Source organism: Argentina anserina, chromosome 6 (assembly GCF_933775445.1).
Source record: "Argentina anserina chromosome 6, drPotAnse1.1, whole genome shotgun sequence".
NCBI classification, from domain to species: Eukaryota; Viridiplantae; Streptophyta; class Magnoliopsida; order Rosales; family Rosaceae; genus Argentina; species Argentina anserina.
Window position 1 is genome coordinate 27,240,172 of NC_065877.1, and position 20,774 is coordinate 27,260,945.

At 36.3% G+C, this 20,774-nt stretch overlaps 1 protein-coding gene and 1 pseudogene across 1 annotated transcript; one reads left to right on the forward strand and one right to left on the reverse strand.

The window, feature by feature from the left end:
* Positions 1 to 2,621: 2,621 nt before the first annotated feature.
* On the forward strand, positions 2,622 to 9,242 carry LOC126797190 (syntaxin-31-like; annotated as a pseudogene).
* A 1,782-nt stretch (positions 9,243 to 11,024) lies between these two features.
* LOC126798887 (probable ubiquitin-conjugating enzyme E2 33) lies at positions 11,025 to 14,213 on the reverse strand. The gene is given in 8 exon segments (XM_050525967.1): positions 11,025 to 11,376; positions 11,713 to 11,740; positions 11,856 to 11,895; positions 11,988 to 12,049; positions 12,176 to 12,239; positions 12,459 to 12,494; positions 13,229 to 13,283; positions 13,626 to 14,213. Coding segments are annotated over 8 exon segments (489 nt in total). The 5' UTR covers positions 13,683 to 14,213; the 3' UTR covers positions 11,025 to 11,229.
* Positions 14,214 to 20,774: the final 6,561 nt, after the last annotated feature.

The window sequence follows — 20,774 nt, forward strand, 5'->3', positions numbered from 1 at the left end:
AGCACAAAATCGCGGTGGCCAGGGGTCTCCGGGCGCCTAGGCAGCGATTTTTAGAACCTTGATTTATAAGAGAAAATGAGTGTGGTGATTGAAATTACCTAACTACCCTTGTAGGACTAATAATGCATGTAGTGGGTCTTTGGGCCTAATTAAGGCTCAAAGTAGTGGAGTATGGCTCTCGTGACTATGTGTAAGGTGAGTGGTTCCAATGTTTAGCCCTATAAAGAAAGTGATGTTAATAATATATTTAGCCTTTCAATATTTTGAACAACATTTTTTTTGTTGTATATTAATAATCATGCTACCACAATTTGAACATGCTGAGTACTCTGGAATTTTAAAAAATTTATTCAATATGATAAGTCAAATGTATGATTACATTGACATCTTTATGATACTTAGAAATAGAAGAAAAACAAAACACTAAGACCAGGTCTAAGATAATTAAACGAAAGGCATCTGAAACCCTTTCTTACTCTTTATTCTCATAAGGATTTGCAACTTATTCAAAGTTTGGGGCTTCCATGGTCTTTTCTTGATCATTATTGACCTCAAAGTGCCACTATGAGATTCACGTTAGTGCCATCTCATCTTCAGCTCCATAATGAGACTCATTTCCATCTTCTACTCCATAATAAGCTTCATTATAAGCCTCATTTGCATCTTCTGTTCCATAATAAGCTTCTTGTTCTCTAGGGTCCCTATACCTCTTATAATCAACAACTAGCTTGTCGCTTGATTTGCATAGCCTGAAGCCCTAAACCAATGCTTAGTTGATCCGTAGCAAAAACATAACTCATCTACAATTCCTACTCCCTTGACTCGATTGGTTCCTTGTGCCCTTGGAGGATTTCTTGGTGCATTTTGTTTCCTATTTCCATATCCACTAGGACCAGCGGCATTTTGTTTCTATGCCATACGTTAGAATGGCCTCCACAGCTCAAACCACGTCCTCCTTGCCCTCTTCCCCGTGCCGGCACAACATTGTTATTGCAATTTCCATCTTTATTGGGGCGGATGTATGGTCGATTAGGATTTCCTCTAACATTAGGTTTCCACTCATTTTGTCCACCCCTAGATATTTTCCCATAGTTTGCTTCAGGTTCATGAACTCTCTTTGTTCCAAGTAGCCTTGCACAATTGTTCATCAAGATATTGTCGTGCTTTTTCGGCAATGTAACTTGTAGGAGAATGATGAGTTGATTGAATGTTGTGAGCCGATTCTGTTGGAACTCCAAGCGATATTGCTTTTGAAATATAAGTGAATTGGTAGGAAAAGTAGAAAGGGTCTTCTCTATCATGTCAGCTTTTGTGAAATTCCTTCCACAAAATTGTTGCATAGCTCAAAGTTGAAGCATCTCTGAGTTGAACTCATTAATTGCTTTGAAGTCTTGGAACGGTATGTCATTCCACTTGACATTCAAATCTAGAAGCAAAGTGTCTTGGATGTTTCCAAAACGTCCTTCAAGGGCCTACCATAAAACTGTTGGACACTTGATCTGCAATACTCCTTGTTAGAGTAAATCTCTCATCTCCTCCTATCATGCCTAATTCTCCTCCTAATTGATCTCATTTAGAACTAGAGTAATATGTGTATTTAATACATATTATAGATATGGATTTGTAACGGTAGAATCATAGGAATAATATCACAAGATTGTAGCTGTAGTGTATATCTATATATTGTAAAGTCTGTAAGCATGCTAATCAATAGAAATCAGTTTCTACACTCCCATTGGAGTGATTGAGCCATATGTCGCCACATGTAAATAAGCGTGTGAGCCATCTTTGCTGGAGTTGGTTGGACCACCAAGTCGGCATTATGAGGTAGAATGCATGGGAGAAGCTCCTTCCTAGTGAACGTAGTTTCAATATCAGCTCCATTAGAGTCAAGTTGTTTGAAATCAAGCTTTTGCACACTTGCATCTTGAAACGGAGACAGAAGCAAGATGTATTAGTCTCATGCGTATGAAATTACTTTATCATGACAATGAGCAATTGAGCAGCTAGTCTTGTTTATTTCAATGCTACGAAATTACTTTATCATAGCAATATTGTTTGGTCTGCTCATGTAAACTATGAATTTACTTTATCATAGCAGATCATATATACCCATGTATTGTTTGTGCTTCTCATTCATATGTTGGAGTTTTCAGATATATTGTCTTGAAGCAGAGCAATTGTAATCAATGGTAATCTTTCATAAAGCATTTACAAATAGTGCATGAATTAACCAATGATAATCAGAAACACATTTATCATGGATATTCAAAATCTGGGTTTCTACGAAACAGTACATTAATAATAGTGATGGTGTCTGCAAAATCATTAAGATGTAACATAGAATGAACGTTATATAAAACTTACTTCTCTAGTGGTGCTAGACGCAAAAAGGGGTTGGAAGCTAGGAGAGCTTCGTGCTGATAATATTTTAAAATAAAACAAGAAAAGTTTGAGAGAGATGAATACGTTGAAAGTGATATGTCTTTTTCATTAATCAATAACTCTGGGATGTTTACAATAGCAAATCATAAGTCATGTTTAATCTATAACCTAAGAAGCACGGAAGCTTGCCTGCAGTTGCGCTTCAGAAGCAGAAGCGCGCCGGAAGCAGTCGGAAGCGGTCGGAAGCGCGATTCCGAGAAAAAGGTGGTTTGGAAGAGATATGGAAGCGCGAGCTTCCAAATTGGAAGCGTCAAATAGGCTGGAAGGAAGCGTGGGCAATTTGCCTCCCCAGAATACCACCGGTCTTTCCCAGCATGCCGCATCCGCCTTTAATCGATTCCTAACAACTAATATAAACTCCCCTCCTCCACTTCGCGTCTGAGGCTCTGATGTCGTACCACTCGTGTTTAATGGCCTCCATCAACCGTGATCGGACCTCCGAGTTCCGATCACTCTCCGACACCTTCAACAAAACCGGAGGATCCACACCCGTCCGTCCATCTCAGAATGCTCATTCACCGTCTAGATCTCCCGTCCCAACCTCTTCCGGATCCGAATTCAACAAGAAGGCCTCCCGGATCCAGTCGGGCATCAACGAAACCACTCAGAAGATCTCACGCCTCGCTTAGTGTAACTCCAATTCATCCCTCTCTTCTTTTCCATGGTTTTAATTCAATTTGAATACTATCCAGAACATGGAGATAGCTGATGGGAATTACTCTCAGGATAACGTTGTTCACTCGACGACAGTTTGTGATGACTTGAAAAGTAGACTTATGGGGGCTACGAAGGAGCTTCAGGATGTTTTAACCCCTAGAACACAGGTTAGTGCTAGCTTGACTTTTATTATGTGAACTTGTTCAGCACAAAGTGTTTCTTGGGTTCAATAATATTGTGGGCGTCCTTTAAGTTTTGAAGGTTTGTTTTCCCTGCAGAATAGTAAGACCCATGAGAACAGGAAACAAATATATTCCACCAATACAGCAAGAGAAAACCCTGTTAAGAGTCCTTCAAAAACTGTGACTGAACCTCCTCCCTGGTCAACTTCATCAAGTGCATCTGGCAGTGGACAACCATCACAGTAAGTTTTTCAATAAACGATCAAGTAAGATTAAAGTCATTACTGTGCCAAATTGCGTAGACCTTCCACTTTATAGTTGTTGGTGAATTATTAACTGCTTTATTACTCTCTCCAGATCATCAACAGAGGTTCAAGTTGGAAACCAACTGAGGTATGCCAGCTCCAAAGGACATCCTGATTTTTCTTTTCTTTTCTAATATCATGATCCCCTTACAAGCTATACTTGGAGCATTCCTAGATGCATTGCATACACTTTCAATCATATATTCGATGAACACAAATGCTGATCATAACTCCGTTATTTACTATTGTTGCGTTAATGTGCATTTACCACATTGCTTCCTTTAAGATGGTAAAAATTGAGTAACAGAACAAGAATATATTACCTTAGAAGAAAAGGAAAAGAGAATAAGTGAACAAATGTAGAACTGAAGAATTTCACGCTGTATGACATACTTTATACTAATCAGAGTACGCAAAGCTATAATACTTTCTCATATGATCACTAGTTGCTGAGACTGTTGGCTGCCATGTCTTCTTCATATCCCCTCAACTAGACTTTCAGCTATGTTTCTGCTTATAATGCAGTACCTTTTGATACGATCTCAAAATTATAGAGGGCCTTCATCAATTTGGTGATTGCTCAATTAGCGAAGGCGTGATTAAGTGGTGTTCAGCTATTAGATTCCAACTTCCATTTCTTGTATATAAGTAACTTTGATTTCATTGTGTCATGAAAAGCTTCTGAATTTTCCATATGGCTGAATACTTTCCCTAGTTACCGGAAGTTAGGTTGAATGATTTTGTTTGTTGTATTCATATTCATAGAGATTCTTATGGAGAATAACTATTTGATTTACATTTGCCAAATCAGACGAAGGTTGGCTGGAGATAATCCTCCGTCACAGCAGATGGAAATTGTCCATGTTACAACAGGTAGTTCCACGGCATACAACTTGTATCTGGATTGTGCTGATACAAGTTGTATGCTCTTGATCCATGTTGCTATATCAGTATTTATTATTCAATTAGGTGTATCTGCAAAGTAGTATTCTGAGCGTGATCTATTATCACATAAAATTCAAAAGTTAACAGTCACCACTTTTTATCAATTAAAGAGAATGTGATAAATGTATATATATATATATATGTAATTACTTGACATGTATTGGCTTTAACTTTAGTTTGATTCAGAATAATTGCATAAATATTTATTCTTTCATATTGGTAGAGAAAATTGGAAACAATGGAACGACAAATCAGAACTATGACAGACATAACGAAGACATAGAGCTACCAATATTTAGTTTGTCCACAGTACTCACTGCCACCGATAACTTTTCAGTCAACAAGAAACTTGGAGAAGGTGGCTTTGGGATAAATTCCAAATTATACTTATTAAGTAGTATTGTCTTTTTTTTATTGAGTTTATTTGGTTGTGTAACAATAACATTGAATTTGCTATAAATCGGATAATGACTTTGAATTTGTTATTTTTTTGTTTTTGTAATATTATATATACAGGTTAATATCTTTAATTATATATTATTTTATTCCACGCTTCCGAAACGTCCTCGCTTCCAAGAAATTTTGAAAAATAACGCTTCACTTCCATATCCCCGCTTCTGATTCCATGCAGCCTAGTCTATAACCTTATCACTATAGTCAAAGACTAAACAAGTTGACTAAACTGATTTTGACATGATCAAACTATGTTCGGATAAGTACATCATTATCCTTTAACAGAAAGCAATGAAAACTGGAAATATATAACAAAAAAAAACAAAGAGTATTAGTACTAAGAACTACACTACTACAGCGTTTCTTATCTACTACTATGGTTGTCCTTTTCTGGGAAAGTTGTTACTTCCCCAATAGTATTGCATCAGATTGTGGGGACTGAGGAAGAAGAAGACAGATACCAAACGCCAAGTTTGGCTTCGTATGATGAAATTGACAGAAAGAGTCATAATAAGCCTAGAATAATTTTAGTGCCATGTGTGACTCAGGCCGAGTGATTTAATTTGCACTGTAAAAGAATTCAAGAAGAAAGGGAAAAGATCGCGGGCCGGTTTACACCCCACCGGTCGAAGATTGGACTCTTAATTAAGTCTTGCACATGTTCTTAACCTCTGAAGTAAGTTCTGACTTCTAACTAAACCTTAAGAATCCTGTTTCCTTGTTACTTCAAAAGTGGCCCAAATTAGTGTTCAAACAAGTCACCTTCTTTTAGGACAGAAATAGGGGCAGGAGTGTATCCTAGTTCTCGCATTCCATGATTCGAGACAACAATCCCAGCAACACCTACTTCCACAGCCTTCCTTGCTGAAATAGTAGAACATGCATTTCACTTGACTTCTTTATTCGAGCCTATTTATCCAACTGATTATTATGTCTTGTGGAGTTATGATCATTCTATGGTATTGAAAAAAGTACAATTATCCCATTATCTGAATTGAAAGTCCACATTCTGGAGCCTTTCTTTTAGGGTGAGGCTATTCACAAATGCTAGTGACAAAGTCACAATTGATATACAACCTTGATTAGATGATCTTACCAGCATCATTAGAATTGGGCAAGTTTGTGATAGATAATAACCATCCTACTACATTCTGTGGATCAATATACTGTATATCATGCAAAACCAAGAATCCAAAAATACAGAATTGGTAACATAAATGTCATTTGCTTTGTTTTCAATTAGCCTGACAGAAAGTAGAACTTCATTAATAAATAATAATGAATATTTCATACAACAGTTTCTGGAAAACTTTCCACAATAAATTAACCAAATACATAATTAATAATTAAAATTTATGATTTGTCTTTCTTTTCTTTTCCTTCTTCCTCCTCGCCGGTTGTCCTCATTGTCCAATTATTTCTCGTCATCTTTGTCCATGTCTTCATCGTCATCTTCAGCCACCAATTTTCAGTGCTTGAAATTGCTTACATATGTGAGATCAATCTTATGGAGTTGTTTGTTGGATTTTGCATCCAAATCTTATCAATTTCTCTGTTTTTCTTGTTCCAAAAGTCACTAAGAGTCAGTTGATATATTTAAAGTTCTGTACTTAATTTTTACGCCCTTCCTGAACTCAGACTCCTAACACTTTCAACACTTCCCTGACATCTCTATCGACTAGATTCTCCCCCTGGGCTACTTGATCATCAAAGAACATGCCATGGATTTTCTTCAGGAGCTGAAGAACACTTGCTAGATAAGTTTCTCGAGTATGTTCATCTCTATCATCAGTCTTCAACTCCGAATGAGACATGCAATACTTGAAGCCATTAGAGTCGTCGACACTGTTCCTGAAAAACAAATACTTCTTCATTTGTATCACATTTGCCTGATCCCGCTTTATCCACACTCCCGGCATATCATCAAGCACCACAACAACACTCTCTTCAGCGCACACGACATCCAAACTCTTCTGAAATTCCCTAGTGCTATCATCTCTGGACACAACTCTGTCACCAAAGTAGACGTTGTTAGGATCCAGCACCTTAACTATACGCTGCGCGTAATGCCGATCCCCCATTGTGTAAACAGAGAGCTCAAACATCTGAGCAGCCTCCTTCAAAAACGTCCGAACAAATGGCCTCAACTTGGTCACCAACCCCAAACTTTGTACCAAAATAGTATGGAGCAATGTGTGGTCCAGGTCAAGAACCAAATGTAGCTTCTTGTGTTTCAGAAGCAGCTCCCTAGTCTTTAGTTTGCGTTTTCTTCACCAACCATGTTCATCCTCAACTCCTTTAACTCGAACTGATGAAACGTTTTCCCACAAGTCACGCACATATCATGATAAGTCCCAGCAGGATGTTCGCACAGCCCATTACTATTCACCTCCACCTTGCACCTTGCACCTTTTTTTGGGCTATGTACACTTGCCACGTCGGAATTGGAATCGAGTACTTGTTCAAGAGATTGGGCGAAGTCATCGACGGATAAGTTGGGTACCGGAGAATTGACAGACTCATCGTGAAGAACATAGAATATATATATATATATATATATAGAGGAAAATTTGAGGATTCCTTGAAGTGATGTTAGAGAAGAGGAAAGTTTTGGAATGGAAATGTCGGGGAGCTCTTGATTAAGGCTGTGTTTGGTAGAGCTTCTTGGTTCTGGTGATTATAAGTTAAGCCCCTTAAAGTGTTTGGTAAAGTGGCTTCTTCTTTCGGGCTTTCAAAGGCCTTACCTTTTTTCCCCGGCTTTTAGAAGTTGGTTCCCCCCAGTTTTTAAAAGCAGAAGCCTAGAAAACACGGAGAGAACTGTAGCGAAATTAAATGAAATTTTCAAAATACCTTTGGGTACCCCTTGTCTATTTCAATAATTACCTGATCCAAATTCTTCTTCGTCTTCGTCTGTTCGACCTTAACTCAGCATGTTCTTACTAAGCTTTGATCGAATACAATGAGTGACTCGACGGTGGGAATTTCATCGGGTTGTGGTGGCAGTTGTGTTCGTGTTGCTACTATTTCAGTATAATCTAAGCTTATGTTGGTGTCTCAACAGTGAAGGTTTGTAACAGTTGTTCTGCATTGTTTACCTGATCATGTTTGGGGTTTTTGCTGAAATGGGTTTTTGGTGCAGGTTTGGCTTTGTTGAGGTTTAGGGAGAGAGTGATTAGAGACCTTTATGGAGTTTTGAGGAATTGGAATGGTGGAGAAGATGATGGCGGTCCTTGTTCTTGGTTTGGGGTTGAGTGCTCATTAGATGGGATAGTCATCAGCTTGTGAGTCTTTGCTTCTCCATTTTTTGTGTTTCTGCTTCTTGTTTTCTGAGATTGAAGGAAATAGATGTTGAATCAGTTTATGTTTTCTATGGGAATTAAGACAATGGGTTTTGTTGATATGTTGGGTTTGTATATTAAGTATTTCTAGATTCATCTGTGGTGGGGTTTATTATGGATATCATGTCATAAAATTAACTACTCACCCTTTTCAGCTTGAAGCTCAAAAGTGATCTAGAATTCAAGAACTTGTAATGATTTGTGAATGAATGGCAATTTATAATGACATACCTGCATTCATGGGAGGGCTTTATGCTGGGATATTGATCATATTGATTTAGAGCTCTGCGGAGTTTCAGCGTTTTTTTATTTGAGCCTAATGTCAAATTTGATCAATTTGCAGGAATTTGAAAGATCTTTGTCTTGGAGGAACATTGGCTCCTGAACTAGGAAAGCTGGCTTACATAAAATCTATGTAAGACTATAATTGGTTCTAAGTTCTACAGTGCATTTCGTTGCTTCCTTTCAATCTTTTTTCGAAAACTTTTGCTGTAATTCATTACTCTCGATTTGAAGTGGTGCTTCTTTACTGCAGTATTTTGCGAAATAATTCTTTTTCTGGCGAAATTCCTGAAGAGATTGGATTTTTGATGGAGCTGGAGGTTTTGGACTTGGGATTTAATAACTTTAGTGGATCATTTCCATCTGATTTCAGCAACAATATGTCCCTCACTACCCTGTATGTACTTCTTTTGGAACTCTTTGAACTCAAGAGTTTATTTTAATGACTTTTACTAAGCTGGTATTCTCATTGTTATTACAGCTTACTTGACAATAACAAGTTTCTTGGTTGTTTATCTCCTGAAGTCCATGAGCTTAAGATGATTTCTATATGCCAAACATATGAGAGCCAACTAATAGATCCTGCTTTTGGAACATCATGCATGAGTAGATCTATCAACTGGCAAGACATATGACATACAGTATTAGATTCAGTCATGCATGTCCTTTGTTTGACAATTGAGGCCTCAGAATACTAAAAGCTTGCTATTTCCTTAGATATTATCTTTGCTACCGTATGTTTTATATTGCTACTATGTTACATATTGTCCTCTAATAGCTTTTGCTAGTTTTAAGAAATATGATTAATAACTCTGATAACTCATCTAAAAACTAACCTGCATAGTTATATTCAATATGCCTAGCTACAACTACTTTGTACCTTTGATACCAACAAGTATATATAATGTTTACTGGGGGTAGTATAAATTTACTAAAGTTTACTACCTCTAGTAAACTTCTACTGGGGGTATTAAAATTGAAAAACAGTATTTCTAAAGGCCATAATACACCTTAAAACGGAGAAAAATCAATTTAGATGCAAAAAAATAAAGTTTACTGGGGTAGTAAAAATTTACTAAAGTTTACTAGAGGTAGTAAACTTCTACTGGGGGTATTAAACTTGAAAAACAGTATTTCTAAAGGCTATAACACACCTTAAAACGAAGAAAAATCAACTTAGATGCAAAAAAAATAAAGTTTACTGGGGGTAGTAAAAATTTTACTAAAGTTTACTAGAGGTAGTAAACTTCTACTGAGAGTATTAAACTTGAAAAACAGTATTTCTAAAGACCATAACACCTTAAAACGGAGAAAAATCAACTTAGATGCAAAAAAATAAAATTTACTGGGGGTAGTAAAACTTTTACTAAAGTTTACTAGAGGTAGTAAACTTCTACTGGAGTTGCTCTTATATCAACAACTATTCCAATTTACTTTTACTTACCCACATTAGCTAGTAACTGACACATCATGTGACTGTATTTCATGTCACTTCCTTTTGCTATCTCATCAGCAATTTACCCTGATGCCTGCATCTGTAGTATTAATTTAGGCCTTACATAATAAAAGGTATGAAACTACTTGATGAAGGCTTTCCATGATTGTCACCTTCTTGCTGTGGCCACCACAACACTTTCAACAATATCGTGGCCGAGAACCAAGAAATAAAAGAGAACTATTTAACCAAGCACACTCTTCACTTAGAGGAGTTATAGAACGCTCATTTGAAGTTTGGAAAAAAAAATGGAAGATTTTAAAAGACATGCAAAGATATTCATTCGAGAAACAAGTGAAGATTGTCATCACTACTATGACACTTCATAATTATATCTGAAGATATGCACATCGTGATAGACATTTTGTCAGAGGCGAAGAAAGGGAAGGTAGTGGAGATGAGGAAGATGATGATGATGATGATGAACAAAATCATCATGGCGCACAAGAAATTGATATATTAAGAGACATGATTGCTCAAAGTTTGATAAATGCACGTGATTGAGTATTTATGTATTGACATGATCCTAATCAAAACCAAATTATCAATATCAGAGTATATTGGTTTAAGATAATTTTAAAATTATCCAATATTAATATGTCATATATTTTTAGGCATTGTTTTAAACTAAAATTAACTAAAAATTATCTTACATGTCTAAATTGGTCATTTGACAAATTAAAAGCATAAGCTAGTTTGATTTTACCTAACGCTTTGTCATTACTTCTGTCACTAACAGCTACTTATATAAGCCAGTTTACCAAACAGTCTGCAACTTTATTTATCAGCCACTTATTTTCAGAAATCAGCATAAACCGACTTTTTTTATAAGCCCAACTATACCAAACACACTCTAAGCTGCTCAGAAAGCTGCTGGTTATACTTCTCAACATACTCCCGAAATATCTTGCGAGATGTGACACTGGTTTGCCAGAAAATTGGAACACATTAGTGGTACGATCAATCTAAATTGATGACTAATATCTACCACTAAAATATGTCGAGCAACTTTTAAACAGGTATGTAAAGATTCTGGCATTTGCAAGATAAATACAAGTCATATAATAGTAGGTAAAGGAAGAAATATTGCCTATTTCAGTATGTTTTCTATTAGCCCTTTGGGCAGCCTAAATTATGGAAGTAATAAAAGATAAGAATAAACTGTATCTGGTCCCAGTGCTCTTCTTGGCATTAAAAGCAAGAGAAGTCTTTGCCAAACGTTGCTTCTCAGCTACAGTAGTGTTCACGCTTCCAGTTGTAGGACTATTATCCATCTGCACAAATGCAAATAAGTTGAAACATGAGCCTCAAAGATCACGGACGTGGCATTTCCAAACCATTGAAACAATAAAGTCTATATAAGAAGATTCAAAAGAATAGAAATAATAATATTTTAGATAAAATAACGAGCAAGTTCCTCACTACTAAGACCTAGAGAAGAGACATAAATAGTACAACCACTATTATATTACTAATTACTTAGATCATGTCAACAACGAATAAAAAATCAAGATGTGTAATTTTCCAAAAGCGTGATTACGTGCAAATTCCAGCAGAGAGAAACAACAACAGAAAACATAATAGAGTTCAAAGGGCAACAATAAGCTCACCATGAATGAAAGAAGTCCTGTAAGTATGCTGCATTTATAAAGAACAGATGTTAGTGGAGCACAGTAATTTGACAAATGATGCAACTTGCTAATTAAGAAAAAGCACATAGAGGGAGTTCCTCTCAAGTCCAAACAGGTCTAACCTTGATACTGACCACATTGGATTCCAACTTTCAGGATGAACTGCACAGGAAATTACGTTGACATATTTCTTATTAGAGAGCATGTAAAGCTAAAATAACAGATCTCTATAAAACCAACTCTATAGAACTTACAATCACTCGTAGACAAACAGATTTTCTTCTGAGTCATGAATCATCCATTTGGAGTAGTCATGCTACAAAAAGGAACAAACACATAATTGAAATCCACAGTATACATTAACAGAGAAGACAATTGCATATTAAAAAAAAACAGAAACAGAATATAATTTTGCACGAGAAATCTGGTCAAAAGTAGATACCTGATTCCCGGTGGTTTATAGGGATACTCTGGAGGAAACTTGATCTTTCCATAATAATATCCACCTATAATAAGTAGAACAAATTTTCATAATATTTAAGCTTGATATCAAATAGAATAAACATGATCAACTATCTATAACATTTTGGCCTAAGGGTATTTCTCTCGAGAAATCTAAAATGATGCCCCCAACATAAGAATATAATAACAACAATCACAGGGACACGGAAACCGATGCCACCCAATATCACATCAGATAGAGGACGAGGAAAGTGCTAACAAACCTGCAAAAGGTGTTCCTTCTTCCTCTAAAACGTAGTCTGAAGCATTGGACATAATGAAAAATAAATAAGAGTTCCCAACAAAAGGACATACCAGAAAAAAATACACAACTGTCCGCATGGAAATTCAGAAATAATATACAGGCAAGGATAATGAGTAGGGTCCCAATATACAAAAGCCAGATTAAGTAGGAATGCTATCAGTATTAAATAATTCCCAAACCCCATATCATGATACTAAACTAGCATAAAATGAATAGTTTTTAACTAGAAAACCCAGTTCATGTTATTTGCCGTACAGAGCCAAAGAAACAGATTCTACTTTCTTGCCTCTTACTACTACAGCGACGAAGATATATCTTTTGAACTCCCAAAAACATTAAAAAGGAAACCCCATATCCCACGTATTCATCCCCATACTATGCAAACATTAAGAAATACAAATCTCAAATAATTGATTGTAGAAATCAAAGTTAAACTATAAAATGACCAAGCATTGTCAGATTACAGAACGGCCAACCATCTGCATTAAAAGAGAAAACTTGGCTGCCAAAATCCCGTTTTTTATTAAGCAAACACCCAAACTAAAATCATGTTCACGTGTAAGTTATTCTATACTCGGCAGATGTAAGAATAGCAAAACACCTAGACTCTGTAAATTATACAAAGAGTAATAGAAAAACTCTTCTTTCAGAGAAACGTGGTTGTAACTGATAGATTAACATTCCAAAGACTATTCAACATTTAAGGAAGCCAGCTGCCAATTAACTTACACCACTCAAGAATGTCATTTGGGGAGGGACGGGCCACAACATGAGAAACAGGTTCCTGCACATCCGCAGATAACACAATTAGCACCATCCTGAAGACCTAGATGTAACAAAGTTCTAGGCCACCAACTCCATACTAAACAATTATCTCAAAGACACTAGAATTATCAATGGCTAGCAAAAGTCCATCAGACGATCCAGAGACAAGCTAAAACAAAAACCAAATGTTTATTATCCATTAAGTTAATGTTACTACAGTTGATCTAACAGAACCAAATAATAACAGAAGCACTAGCTGATATTAGAGTGACCATGAAGTACTCGAGAGATGTAAATACCATAGACATCTATTAGTCTATACCAGACAAACAAAAGGATTCAGTAGTAAAAGAAGTCACACCTTACACAGTGCTCTATATTCCCACTGTAAGCGCTTGACACATGATTTCTCCGCCATCTCCCAACAAAATCTTAAAAGCAGCGAATGAAGCCCCTAGTCAGTGCTTAACTTCTTTGGTCCCAAATGATATTACCAGTTCTCTGAAAAATACAAACACGAAAAACATATCAAGACTCGATTCGACGCATATAGAGTACAACCAGTCAACCACTATCAATTACACTGAGCACGATGTTTTTATTCCCACCAAACAAAGCGATACCAAAGTTAGTCTCTTTTGAAAAATTTACCTCATCTTCCATACTCCCTAACTCATCAAAAGAAAAATGTAGTAGTACCTACTACATCATTCATCTCGTAACATTACATGACCATGCTTAGGTATCAATTCAGAATCCTAACACGACCATTTTCCAAAAAGAAACTAATTCCCAATCACAATTACTTTACCCACCAAGCAATCTGAGCTGAGTGGCCTCAGTAATAATTTAACACAAGTCTAAACCACCCAAATAGAAAAACAATTCCCTTAAAAGTTCACATTTTTAATTCACTATAAAAGCACAGACTCGTTTTATTCAATTTGAGCAAAGCCCAGCAGCAATTTACCACCCAAGTCTCAATCTTTTTTAGGGTTTTGGCACAAATTCAACGAAAAGTTCACCAATCCCTAACAAAGAACCCAATCCAACAATCAAAATTGAACTAAAAAATCGACAAATATCGAACGACAGAGAAGAGTTACAGAGAGGAAATATACAGATCGGGGAAATTAGTGGAGAAATTGAAGGAAGATTAAACCTGATGAGATCGAGGAACCGGAGATAAGCGAGAGCGAGAGAGGGCGATCGCACATGGACGCGTTTAGGAGAAAGGCGACGATATCTCCCTTTGTTTTAGACAAGAATGGACCCACAACGACGTCGTATACTCGCACGTTCCGAATATTCACAGGTAGGACCCACACACTCGGAAAATAGTACATATTATATACGAAAACTCCGATATAATATCATTAACAAATCGATACGAAAATGAATTAATCATTTCAGATAAAACGTGGTGTGTTTATACATAAAATCATAATGTTCACTTGTCCCATTTCCACAAATTATGTAGATAATATTGTATCCAAAATTTACAACAAAACGAAGCCAGCTAGCGGTGGCAACAGACACGAACCAAATATAGATGGTGAAACGTACACAATATAGTAAGAGAGAGAAAACCCAGCATGCAATCCAAGAGTATTCCATGCATACCGTACCTACCTAGCTGGTGAGTACGTTTGTCTAGAGATCCGCAGCAGCTATGGCGATGTGTTCTTCGAAAACGAGATTGAAGTGGACATTATGGGGATGAGGAGGAGCCTGCTGCATGGCGGGAAGATCATTCTGCGGGTTGTGTGGGAGGTTGACAACAACATGGTGGATTGGTGGCCGCGGCTGAGCTATAGCGACGGCGCGACAGCCCTTGAGGATAGAAGTTATCAACTTGAACAGGTATTTGACAATCAGAACGAGGAACAACACAGATGAGAGATTTTCATACAGACTAGTGTGGTGAGCTTTAGCCTGCTGAGGCTCAGCCTCCGTATCAAAAGCCAGTTGTTGTTGCTGCTGTTGTGAAAGTCGATCAGGGCGTAGTCGACGAGATTTGAGTGCCCATGAAGATTGATGGGCAAAGTTGGGACTCCTGGGAGAGATCACCATATGGAATTGGTCCGATATAGTCCGACGGGCGGAGAACCCCACGGTGTGTGTGCTTTGATAGATGAGAACAAGTTTCTTTCGTTCGTTTGTACAAGAACTGGGTTTTATAGGCTACATGGAGGTATGGTTGACGTGAATCGAATCCATGATCAAACCGGCCAATCTTTGAAAAAAAAAATTTTAGCTGGAGTAATTATTCTGTGTACCTAGAACACAATGTGACACTGTCATGTGGTGTACCCAACTAATTATATTACTCTATGATGTGCTAAACATGCATGCGGTGAAAGAGAAAAAGATTATTTAATTATAAGTAACTAATTATAAACAAACACAATAAAAAATAGACCAATGACATTAAAAGTGTACGTAAACTATGTACCGGGTACATAAAATAATTTTTCACTTACCCCATGACTGGTTAGCTATAGCTGACCCAAGCCAATAAAAAAATGACAAATGTCTTTTTATAAGCTACCGTAATACCACGTGACGATGTTTAGTGGTCCTCCTTAGTTGTTATATTTCGACAGGTGTGGATTTATAACACTAAAATTATAATTTAATATATTTATATTATTTGTGAAATGAATTTCATGAGTATTAATAATTTTGAACTATGATTTCGGGTTTAGAGTTCAGAATTTAGGGCTTAAAGTTTAGAGTTTACTGTTTATGGTGTAGGATTTAGGGTTTGGGGTATTAGAGTGTAGAGTGTAAGGTTTTAAAAAGAAACAAAAATTAGTATTTGATAAAATAGCTTCAATATATATTTTTTAAATTAAATCTTGTATATCAATTGTCAAATTGTAATTGGAATGATAAAAAAAAATCTAATGGAGGTTGACTTTTGTCGAATGGCTCAAATCTCTTCTTTGAAAAAATAAACTAATGGAAGTTTCCTCGAATAAATTTAGAGCCTTGGACTTCCTTCTATAGACCCAGATTTACAAACATGACAAACGGCCCCTAAATATGTTTCAAAGCCAACTTCTTCGAGAAATTCGCAACCACATCCTCTATCGTGCATAAAAGATCACCAATAGAAGAGCCAATTTGTAAATTTTAAAAGAGAGAGAGAGAGAGAGAGATCTAGAGTTCTAGACATGTCGAGTGTCGACACCGCCGTCACAAAGTACAAAGAGAGAAAACCCTTACTCACCAAGAGAGAGAGAGAGAAGGGACTAGTTGCAATTCCGTTTGATAAAAGGGTTAACGTATTGCTTCCAGTATATTGGGATAAAGTCAAATATTTCTATGAAACAAAAGAGAGCGTAGATTTTTTTTTTTCGATTACAAAGAGAGCATAGATCAGACTCATATGCATGCTCGTCATCTAGCAATCTGGCATGGTTTAATTTTTTTTATACCGAGTGATTATTCTGTATACACAGTCAATTATATTACTCAATGATATAATAAATATGCACGCGGTGAAAATTAAAACTATTATTTAAATATGAGTAACTAATTAGAAATTAATATAATAAAAAATAGACTAATAATATTAAAAAAATATGTTATATAGACTATATACCAGATACATTTAATAATTTTTCCTGAAAACGAGATATTATGCTAGTCCGTAATGGAGGGTGATGCTAGTTTGTTTACTACTAAAACCCCAAAATGTGGGAAACGCGTCTTCGACTTTTCTCATACCTTTATTTATTGTGCAAAGTCCGCTGTTTAGAACCAAAACGGGTTCTCCTTGCGGATTTAAGTATAGGAATGTGTCTCCTGCCGAATCCTTCAATCCTTGTGGATGTTATCTAACTTCGTTGTCCAACAATTTGATATTAATGTAGGTTCAATTTTGCACGCACTGCCGGAAGCGGATCAAATACAATAATATGTTGCTTCCCAGGCAACTATATAATTTAGGGGATATAGAATTACACCCAAATTTCAGGATATGTTTTAAATAAAACCCACTAAATATACATTTTCAGTAGACATCTAAAATGTGTTAATCAAGACATATTTTATGTTCTATTTTTCATGTAATTTATAAATTGCCACCATTTAATTTTTATAACATTAGATAATAAATAAGCTTAATTGACATTATAACTTAAATACCATAATTATGGGGCTTTTGTAATGCTAACAAATTTTATGTTCCAATCAATTTAATTATTATCGCAAGAATCATGGATTGTTTCCTATAATTTGTTGTAAAGTTAGGTGCTAAAAAACTTGTTCTCTATATATAAGGTAGAATCATAATTAATAAGTCTCAAATAATTAGACTACTATTTTCAGTTGACTTGAGTTTCAAATACTCTGGTTTATAAGAAGTTTATCTAATGAATATTTTCATATGACACCTCTATATTAGACTCTAATTTTTATTGTACATCATCATTAGGTTTTCTATTACATTATACTTATGATTGCAGAAATATATGTGTGTGTGTGTGTGTGTTGTGATCAACCTTTTATGTAGGTCATTAGATTTTCTATTACTGAAGCCCCGCTTAATAGATAAATTAATAATGTAAATGGTTAATATGTTATCTCAATCAAGATTAAACATGACTAATATACCTAGAAGACGAGAAAAAATATCAAAGAATTGTGGAATTTACAATTAGACACGTTTCGAGTAGACGTATAACATCAAATGTGGTAGGAGTAAAAATGTGATCACGCTCTCCAACCACTTTCACAACACAATCCGTAAAACAAAATGTTTTCCCCATTTCTTCTTCAACCTCTTTCTTTTCATGACACTTATATAAAGAGTATATATATATATATATATATATATATATATCAAGTTAAGAAATCAAGAATGTAATATTATATTAAAGTTAAATCCAATTAAATTTTAGCTTAGCATTTGAAACCTAAATTGATGCTAAAATTAAGTATGATACCAAATATAGCAATCTACAGTTTGAATGACATATCAGTGAATCAAAAAATGAAAAAAAAACTATTAGTTATAGACAAACTCTCAATATAGTAAGTTTGTTTACGTAGAGTAGGTGTAAAATAAAAGAAAATTATGTATGAGTTTATTTTAAAGAAGACTTGTCATAATTGAGTTTATTTCTAATTATCTCTATTATTTAACTCATGCATCTATATACGAGTCGAAAACAAAAACACATTTTTAACACATGCCTGATAATAGATGTTATGCATGCCTTACACAATCAGGCGAAGCGAATTAATAGATAGTGTATAGATATGTCCGTTTTGGAAAAGTGAAAGAATATCTTCACTACGGGAAATCAAAGAAACCGAACAGCTGGGGAAAAAGAAAAAACTTGTGTACAAACTAGTATGTACGCGTGCGTTCAAGCTAGTATGTACGCGTGCGTTCAAACTCTTGTTTATTTGCACATTTTAGGAATATAAATACATGATTTTAACCGTTCAAAAGTTTAGTTTATTACTAAAGATCATTTCTGTAAAAGATCAACATAAACAAAAATCGTTTTCATAGTCGATTACATCAAACAAATGAACGATTATGGTGAAAGTTAGTAGTCTCATGATCAACTATCAATTTGTTTGATGCAATCGACTATGAAGACGATTTTTGTTTATGTTGATCTTTTACATAAATGATCTTTAGTAATAAACTAAACTTTTTGAACTGTTAAAATCATGTATTTATATTCTCAAAGTGTGCAAATAAACGAGAATTTGGACGCACGCGTATATATTAATTTGTACTCAAATTTTTCCCTGGGGGAAAATCAAAGGTGGGGATGATCAAAAGTCCGTCTATATATGATGCGGAGTGAGGTATTTTTTTTTGATGAAAAGATGCGGAGTGAGGTAGACAACTGAAAACAACACTTGAAATAGCTAGTTAAGGATGTTGAATTATAGTAGTCCGCTTGTATATAGGATTGGGACTTGTATATGTGATAGGTATTAGCTGGTATATTCCTATTAGAACTAGCTAATATATTCCTATTAGAACACGTCTTACAGACGTCTTGTACTTGTATATAAACCCCGAATTGGGATGAATAGAATCATTGAATTCCCCTGAATCCCTTTCAACTTGGTACCAGAGCCTGGTTCCTGCCATTGAACCCGAATTGAATTAAAACCCAGAAGTTCCAAACCTGAACCAGAGAGAAACTCAGAAGTCCATCACCACTGATTTCTTCCGCTGCACCCGAAATCTGTATACTTGAATCTGAAATTTGCAAATCATGGATCTTGTCCCAAATCTTAACAATGGAGAAGGAGGAGTCGCACCTGTCCACAATCACTACCACAACACTATTCAAGATCATTCGGCGTTTCCTACCGGCATGCTCTTGACTGAATCCAATTATTCCAACTGGGCTCCTCTCATGAAGATGCGTATCGGAGGACGTAATAAGCTTGAGCTTATCACTGAAGCTGCACCGGAAGTTTCTTCACCAGCGTATCGTGCATGGGCCACTGACAATGAAAAAGTTAAGTGTTGGCTCATTGATAACATGTCTCCATCTCTGATGAATAGGTATATTCGATTGCCAACTGCCAAAGCTATATGGGATGCTTTGTACAGAACCTATTATGATGAGTCAGATGAAACTCGACTCTTTGAACTCCATCGCATGTGTTTTTGGGCGAAGCAGAATGGAAGACCTCTTTCTGCCTACTACAATGAACTTGTAGGATGGTTGGAAGAGATGGATCAACGCCTTACATCTCATTCCACTACAATTGATGGCGTTGTGTATGAAGCATCATATATGGCTCGATTAAGAGTTCACATGTTCTTGAGTGGATTGGATCTTGAATTTGGTCAAGTTCGGGAAGAGATTCTTAGAAAGGATCCGAAGCTAGATTTGGAGCAAAGCTACACGTACATCCGAAGAGTCCATAACAATCGAATGATGCACTCTACAGCTGCACCTGAGGCCTCAGTCATGGCAACTGCAACACCACCACCAGCACCATCTCCTGCGCCAGTTGCCAGCGCCGCTGATTCCCAGCGTCGGTCTGGTCCTCCTCCTGGTTTCTCCGGTCGTCCTAGATTTGGTGCTTCTACATCTAACATTGGAAGGAAACCTTCAGCCAAGTTCCCGCATCTTACTTGTACTCATTGCGAGGATGTTGGTCATACCAAGGAGCGATGCTATGAGATCATTGGATACCCTGAATGGTGGGATTTTACCAAGAGGCCGCGGAAAAATATCAACAAAGCAGCTGCAGCTATCATGGAGTCTCCTGAACAATCATCTGCACTTGTAGCTGAATCAGGTATGAGGGGTAAGGCATCTTCTCTATCTACATTATCTACGAATGGATCTTGGATAATTGACACTGGTGCATCTGATCATATGACAAATAACCCTAGCCTTGTAGACTCTGTTAAGCCATCTCCTCAACATGTTGTTTCTACTGCTAATGGTTCACCTTCCCCTGTTATCGGTGAAGGATCAACGGAAATTTCAGATGACTTAACCCTTACTTC